Genomic DNA, 8,547 nt, shown 5'->3' on the forward strand with positions numbered 1-8,547 from the left:
GGTTCTTTACACTCCGCCAACTCTAAACATGCTTCTTTTTGGAACCAAAAGTTTAGTCTTCACACTCACAAATCTCTTTCACAAACATGGTTCTTTATGGAACCAAAGTTGGTTCTTATATAGCATCGCCCAAAGAACCTTTGGAAGCACGTCTATCTCCTCGATTGATTGGAACTTGCCTTTTTCTATCTCAGTGTGTGTCTGATTGCACACTCCCAAAAATAAAAGTGCTACAAAGGGTTCTTTAGGCACTGCCTTGAAAGAACCACTCCCATGTTTAGAGATGTACGAGTGTAAAGAACCTTTTAAAGCTCTTAACAACCTAATCAAGTTATTCAGTGAAGGTTCTTTAGACATTTAAAAGGTTCTTCACACTAATACATACAACAAACATGGTTCTTTATGGAATCAAAGGTGGTTCTTCTATGGCATAGCCCAAAGAACCGTTTTCATGCCCCATTATTTTTAAGAGTGCAGGGAAGCTTCAGCGTCTACTGTAGAGCGGCTGACTTCAGCCCAGAGTCAGGGCAAGTTTTTTAACACACCCCACCTTCCCCTCCCCTCCCCCTGCCCCCTCTTTCTGTCTGTCACTTCGTGATATTCTGCCATCCTCATTCCCACCAATCGATCGGCAGCGCTGGACAATGTTTAGTTCCTCTCCTTGGGAGGAGGCTGTTGTTGTTCACACGGTCTATTTTCTCAACCTAACAGGTGCTGACATGTCAGGACGCTCAACACAGTCCAGCACGCACCGGACATCAATGTAATGTTGGGCAGACGTTGAATTTCAGTTCTGGAAAATGAAAATCGGGTTGACGTCAAAACCCAACGTTGTACAGATGTTGAAGTCACATATCGTCGAAAAAAACAAAATGTGTTGACATCAAGCTCTAATGTCGGATAGACATTGAACTGTGGTTGCTTAACACCATGACAACATGAAAATATAACAACCGGCATAACATCTAACATACGTTAGAATTTCTCGCTGTGTGGAACTTAACATTATGCAGTTTAGCAGATGTTGGGTTTGGTCTCCATACAATGAATTACGTCATATAGTTCTGGTATCTTTTTTTATGGTATTTTTGAAAGACGTTGGATTTTGGTTACAACTCAACTAAATCAACGTCCGCTGTCGTCACTTTTCTACGTCAAATAGACGTTGGCATTAGACCCTGACCTGAGATTGCCACCTGACGTGGCATTTAACCTACATTTATCAATATTGGTGGCCATTTGGGTGTGGTCAGATCCTCTGGGTGTGGTCAGAGCCTCTGGCTCTACTCGCTACAGTGGTGGCAGTGGTGGCTCAGGCAATTGATGACAGGGTTGTGGTTTCGATACCTGGGCTCTGTAAGCTGCCACCGATGGAGACGTCAAGCAAGGCCCTTCATAGCTCTCCAGGCATGTATGCTCACTTTAATTGTGTGTTTGCTCAGTAGCGTGTATGTGTGAGTCTGCAGGGATGGGGTGAAGGCGGAGGCCAAATTCCATCTGTGTCCAACAATAATGGTGAATATTGTTGTCTTGTCTTACTCTCATTTCATTTGACCTTATTTTTCTCTTTGGTAGGTTTCAAAGAACTCCTCAAAAGCACCAGTGGTTCCTGGCTTTTTTCCAACCGTTATAACCTGGGACCAACTCATGCTTTGCACGTAATTACTGGTTAGTGATCCATAGGGTGTAATAAAATGTCACAAAGCATAAGGGGTTAAACTTGTATGTGGTTTCATACATCAATTCCTTACTTTTAAAACTTGGAAATAATCAATTGTGCATCGTTTTTCCTGTGACTAAATGATGAAGCGATTTGTGAAGTCAGATTTTAGAAAGTGTAGGTTAATAACAGTACCTTCAGTAACCTTCAGTAACCTTCAATGTTCTCAATGTTCCCAAAATCGAACAAACCTCTAACGTCATCCCTTAGAGTGGACATGTCTGTGCTGTTCTTTGAGGGACGGTGAGAATTGAAACGGCCCTCTTGAACAGTCTGCCATCCTGAGTGTTGCATTTCCTGTGGTTTGTTTCATTTTCATCCACAAGAACACATCTGTGCTCCACCTGATGTAGCTTTAACCTCAAAGTACTCAGCCTTTGCACCCACATCCTTTAACGTGTCTACAAAACTTATTAAATCTTATGCTCAGGCTTTTCTTGCAGGCTCTCTGCGGTCACCTGCTTCCATTAGTGCTACTTCCACTTAGTGTTTATGGGTAATGTAGTGTTTGTTATGTGCTGCCCAGAGGTGGATGAGCTTGATGGATAAAAGTGCCAGAGCCCACAGCGTTTAAGGCCAAAGTTGAATGCTGACCTGATTTATTTTCAACACATCATAGAAGGCCGTGGCTTAAGGTGGTCTACGGACACTTCCTTGCGGTGTGACCCGAAGTCGTTTCGGAAGGTGACAGGACATCAAAAACCGTACATCGAAAAAAACAAACACAAACGTGGAGAGGGATGTTTCTGAAAAATTTGGCATAAGTGTATATTGCATCATATCAATTTACAAACAAATGTACATCAAATACATCATCATTATCATCATCATCATCATCATTGTAAGAAGAAGAAGAATAGTAATAAATATATTATTTTATTTAGGACGGTGAGCCGGCCGCTATAGTGGGGTTCCTCATGAAGAGTACTCGTACTCCTCGGCGCTCCGGCGGCCAAAGTCCATCCAGCCCAGGTAATCCCGATCTTTTATCCGGTGTTTAGCTGTCAGGGCGCTGGCCTTGCTGTTCGCCGTGGAGTTACGACGGACAGAACCTGAGAAAGAGAGATAGAAAACAGCTCATGTGTCTTGCTCAAGGGCCCAACAGCTAAGCAGACTAGAGTCTCAAACCCACAACAAGGGAGGGTATCGAATGCGCAACTCCGTGGTTTAATAACTGGTCTTCAGAAGAGAGAGAGAGTTTTCTCTGGTTTCTCTCTGAGAGCTGATTAGATCTGTACGTCAGGCGTGACAGAAGGACAGACAGTCAGTCAGAGATGGACGAGTGCCGGGTTTCATCTGTCGGATTCAGTCTCTCAAACGGATGTCTGCTCCAGAAATTCTGAGTTTCCGCCTGATGCCATATCTCAAAGCCTCAGACCCAATTCACCCACGCGCATTTCTCTTTTGCATGTTATTGGCTTAAAGCAGCGTTCGGTTGCATCATTCGAGTGTCTGTGAGACGCCTCAGCCTGATCATCTGCAACAACAATTCTGGGGGTCTCATCAGTTTCCCCTCCTGCTGAAATTTGTAACACTTTAAGGACTTTCTCAGGAACAAGTGGTGAACCGCCGGCAGGGTCACGGGCGCCCAAAGCTCTCACTGATGCTAATGGAGGCCCCACCTCACTATGTACAGGACTTAAGATATTGGAAATCATGTTTTTTGGTGATAGCTCATACTGAATGTCTGAACCGTTTACCGATTTAAATGCAAGTAAACAAAAAATAGTCTGTCCAAGACATGGATGTAACACTGCATGTGAAACTCCGCCCCTAGGCAGAGCTCTGTCTACATACAAACACTCAATTCAGCAGAATATGGTGTCCAGTATATCAAAAATGTTGAGAAAGATGATAGCTACGCTAACTGTTCCAGTCCACAAAAAAAAGGAGACGAACATGGACAATACGGTTCATCCATTTTGGAGAATTGGAGGTAAGCTATGACTGTACTGAGTGTGTGTGTAGGAGTGTGCAAAAGTTCCAGCTCGTTATGTGTGTTCTGAAACTTGCAGACAGATTTTGTCAGCTGGCAAATAAATTTTTCTGTATTAGAATGTAACTGTCCATAACCAATACATACATCTAGAACCTGCAGCTTGGAAATGAGCTACAATATACTAAACTACTACTATACTGGATGGCTAAAGAGTAACTCTACAGTTAGGATTGTTATGATGGACAGTGTCAGCAATTCCACATCATCTTCACATTAAATCATTGTCATCCTTCAATAGGTTTTGGGAGAACTGGTCGTTACGTCAAAGAAAAAAAAAATGACTCACAAAACTGCTCAGACTGTGAGAAGAGTATGCAAAATTTCTGACACCAGAAATCCATCCAGTCTTCCGACTGGAGCTCGTAAGTTTGGAGGTTATGTAGTTAATTGCATCATTTCCCCTCTTACACTGCACGTCAAACGTCAACCGATTCTAATTCAAATTTATATTTGATATTAAATAGACAAGGAAAAATGTGCCCAACACTAACTAATAAGGAAGAGTTCCTAGCCCACCAGGTGAGGAAGAAGTTGACATTATGCTGTCACCTCAGTGTCAAACATCAAGCTACATCAGCAGAACTATGACTTTTTTCCGTCTTGGTCATGTGACGTCCATAAGAGACCAGTTCACCTGCATCAAAGAATTTCAGCAAGAGGTTTTTTGGCAGTAGCTTCAAAAGTTGCCTGCCAGCGTTCGACTGCCTATGAGACGCCAACCTCTGAGTGAACAGCTCTAATTACCATCTAATTAACCTGGACAGCTCAAGAGAGATGGCGTCCAGCCGTGGTGATCCCGAGAGAGGTCATTTGGACGTTCACCATGCGCAGCAGATCTGCAGCTTAGTTAAAGAGGGAGGCATAATCAGATGCCCTAAAAGCGTTGCAGACGTGGCTAATGTTCTGTTGGTTGATTGAACCCGACATCATCAGACTGTGCCCTTCAGTCATAATATTTAAGGATTACAGGCAACGGCCAAAGCATTAGGTGATTATAAAGCTTATATTAATCCCAATGCTGAACTGTGTCTCGAACCACACCCTACCTAGCTACCTTCCTACCTAGTACCACTTCTGATGGGTATACTGTTTGTTCTTAGTGTACTGATGTGTGGTTTGGGATGCTGCACAATTAACAGCGTGAAATCTCCAGTATTTAGCTTTCGGTTGGTTTTAGCTTCCATTGGAAGGATCAGGCTGGTCATTAATCGCTTCATCTTCCAGATTTAAATCCCAACAAACGTTTTCAAAGCCAGAAGATTTTAGCTGTGTTTTTGTCTCGTAAACCCTGGCGTCGTCGCTAGTTTACGGGTGTATGTGGCGGAGAAATCCTTGAAAAGCCTCGGTCAGAGTGCCATTATCGTGCAGTATTGGCGCTCCTAGAACGTCTCTCAGCCAATCCCATTGCGGGGTTGGAACTAACTGTGGTATAATGAAGAGCATTTTATGCAAGAAATTGAATCAAACTTAGTTGATATTGTTTTATTATGCAATGCAGTGCAATAAATAATCATTTTATTATCTTATGACTTTTCTTTTATGAGAAACGTCGCAAAAATAATTGCTGTGTGCAAAGTTTCAGGCCCTGCAGTGGGCGGCTAGCGTTGCTGAAGCTGCTATCGGGGGTGTGATACTGGTTCAGCAGATGGCATACTTTCTACCACCAGACACCCACTGTGAAACACACACACACACACATATATCCATGTGTCCATAACCCATTTTGATGAAATTTATAGACCTGCTCTGACACGTGCAAAATTCACACTTCCCACACAGACACAAACACACACAATAGCCCACAAAGAGAGAGGGCTGAGTGTGGGTGTGTATGTGTGTGTGTGTGTGTGTGTGTGTGTGTATGTTGTGTTAGGAGTATTAGGAGATCAGCACTAACTGGTTTCTACTGAACATTGTTGTCTTTTAAATGCATTTCCATCCACCACGCACAATAGCTGCTCCATCCACTATGACCACAGCTGCACTGCAGAGCAAACCCCATTAAGAGCGCCGCTCCGAGGCCCTCGCCGCTGTGTTTACCTGTGTTTACCACTGTTGACTGTTGCGATGGAGTTTGTGTTGAGTTGTGATTGAGGAGGAACAAAGGGAAAGGGTGAATTACGCCCTGGGAGGGCTGGCGGTTAGGCGGAACGGTACAGCACAGAAGCACAAATCCACAGGTGGATTTAATGATTTTCGGGCCCTAGGCTAAAAGGGGCCCTCCTTGAATTAGCACTCACACCTAATTGAAAAATGTGGAGTTGTGCAAAATGTTTTCCTGAGCTGTTAAGAGTTTCCTCTTTCTGAGCTTTATTGCTTGCCTGCTGGTACCTGTCTGGTTTTACAGTTGTCACGCAGTCACGTAACTACATGGAATAGTCCATTCCAACCTGCGGGTGGAGGTTGCAGCACATCAGCTGCAGATGATCAGAACGTGGTTAGAGAGGATTCTAGAGGAGCCTGTCTTATTTAAACTAGGTTTAGTCTGCTCTTGATTGAGGTTGAAGTGAGTGCTGAAGATCAGATCACCATGGCCAGATACAGAGAGCTCTCTGAGGTCTTCAGGAAGAAGGGTGTAGATGCCTGATCAGAAATCAGCCGTTCCACTGTCCGCTATATCATTTACTTTAAGGGGAGAACATTAAAACAACTGACCAACATGGCCAGATCAGACCGTCCCAAGATCAGAGACCAAAGGATGTGTACAGAAGTCATCAGGAAGCTCAGGATTGCAAAAGTTGATGTCAAAGTACAGCATCTACCTCAGAGGAAAGCACCGGCCAACATCGCCTTAAAAGTGATTGGGGGAGAGAGCGGCATCTACCCACCTGGAGAGAGAGAGCACGGCCAATTGTGCTCTCTCTGACTTCGGCCGCCGATGGCAAAGCGGCATGGCGGGGCATGGTGGTAGTGCATTAGACCGCCGATTGGTTTCGGATGCCATATGTTTGAGAGCTCACTACTGTACACGCAAATCTCAGAAGTGATGGATTATGAGTATTCCATGTCCACCAATTTACATCGTTTGTATAATATATATAACGATGCATTGTGGGATTGTTACTGTGCACTTAAATAAGTTTGCCACTATGTTTTCAGGCAAAGTAGTGCACTATATATATATGGTCTTAGTCCGGTGGGTTATGGTTCTTGGTTTTTTAATTATTGTTCTACCTGTGTTTGCCTTTGTTTACCACAGTTCACTGTTGACTGTATGGAGTTTGCGTAAGGCAGAACTTGCTAGGATGTCCTAGGATGTCAGTTTGTTGATTATTTGGAACGTCTGATTTCTGATTGTTCTGAGATCTTTTTAAACCCTTTCCCAGACCCTCAGCCTACAGCCTACAGCCTTCTTTCTGAGAGCTCTTTGGATCTGGCCATGATGGTGGTCTTCACCACTCACTTCAACCATCAATCAAGCACAGACCAGACTAAACATCTGAGGTTTTAAAAAGACAGGCTCCTCCAGAATAATCCTCACCAACCACATGCTAAACATCTGCAGCTGATGTTCTACACCTTTATATGTTTGGTAATATTACCTCCATCTCTTGACATTGTCTCACAATGGAGATCAAACATCCATATGTTTAATAATTGGTTATGTAGGATTTATAATATTTATTATTTAGTAAAGTATTTTACCTGTGTATTATTTACACTTAAGTTGTTACTATTTCTGATCTATTTTAAATGTAACTGTCAACAATAATTGCCATGCTATTTAGTTACTTTAGCGCAGGCCAAATCGCTGTGTGTATATTGCTTATTCGGTCTGACCCAGAACTAGCAGCACCCAGGCCGAGCCCTCAGGCACGCACCCGGCCCCTCCGTCTTCGTGTTCGGACGTGTTTGTTTTGGTGCATGTTCAGAAAACTCCTTAACCTGTGATGACTGTTTATTATGTCAAGCTCTTCAGTTACTCGAAACTCCAATGACTCGGTGGAGGACTGAGTGATAACAGACTGAAGACACTGGAGCCGAACTCTCACTTAGAGATAAACAAACAAGCAAGTAAACAGATACTCTGCAGCACAGAGCTGGCGTAGGCTGCTGAATATGTATTTCTATATTTCTTGCCGTGGAGATTCTGGCATGTGTGAAAGGTTTCACTTCACTTGGGCCTGGCATAAACATATGGAGCCATAAGGCAACATGACCCCACATCTGCAGCTCCATCACTCTGGTGTGAGAGTGGAGAGTGGAGTTATGGCTATGGTTATGTGAGGCGTGGGAGTCTCAAATGGACTCGGGTTGAGTAAAGAGGAGAGCTGGTCAAGTAACTCATCCAGAGACTCTATTAAAGAGGAGATGGTCGCTGGTTTAAATATGAACAGGAGTTCTCGTAACGCTCAACATGGTGTCTGGTTTCGGAGAAAGCCCCGCCCTTTAACAATAAGAGCCAATCAACTTGCTAGTGACATATAAAGCCCCGCCCTTTAACAATAAGAGCCAAACAACTTGCTAGTTACGGATAAAGCCACATCCTTCAAAAAGAGCCAATCAACTTGCTAGATACATACAATACACCACCCTTTAACAATAAGAGGCAATCAACAAAAAGAGCCAATTAACTTTCTTGTTACGGATAAGGCCCCACCCTTTAACAAAAAGAGCCAATCAACTTGCTAGTTACATATAAAGCCCCGCCCTTTAACAAAAACAGCCAATCTACTTGCTAGTTACAGATAAAGCCCCGCCCTTCAACAGAAAGAGACATTTAGCTTGCTAGTTACGGATGAGGCCCCGCCCTTCAACAAAAACAGCCAATCGACTTGCTAGTTACAGATAAAGCTCCGCCCCTTCAACAAAAAGACACATTTAGCTC

General features: G+C 43.5%; 1 protein-coding gene across 1 annotated transcript in view; it reads right to left on the bottom strand.

The window, feature by feature from the left end:
• Positions 1–2,289: 2,289 nt before the first annotated feature.
• cckb (cholecystokinin b) overlaps positions 2,290–8,547 on the bottom strand; it is a 9,566-nt gene continuing 3,308 nt past the window's right edge. Inside the window, exon 3 of the mRNA XM_072692966.1 lies at positions 2,290–2,772. Coding sequence (XP_072549067.1) covers positions 2,636–2,772 — 137 coding nt within the window. The 3' untranslated portion in view covers positions 2,290–2,635. The remainder of the gene's footprint in view (positions 2,773–8,547) is intronic.

The sequence above is a fragment of the Salminus brasiliensis genome, chromosome 12 (genome assembly GCF_030463535.1).
Source record: "Salminus brasiliensis chromosome 12, fSalBra1.hap2, whole genome shotgun sequence".
In the NCBI taxonomy this organism is placed as follows: Eukaryota; Metazoa; Chordata; class Actinopteri; order Characiformes; family Bryconidae; genus Salminus; species Salminus brasiliensis.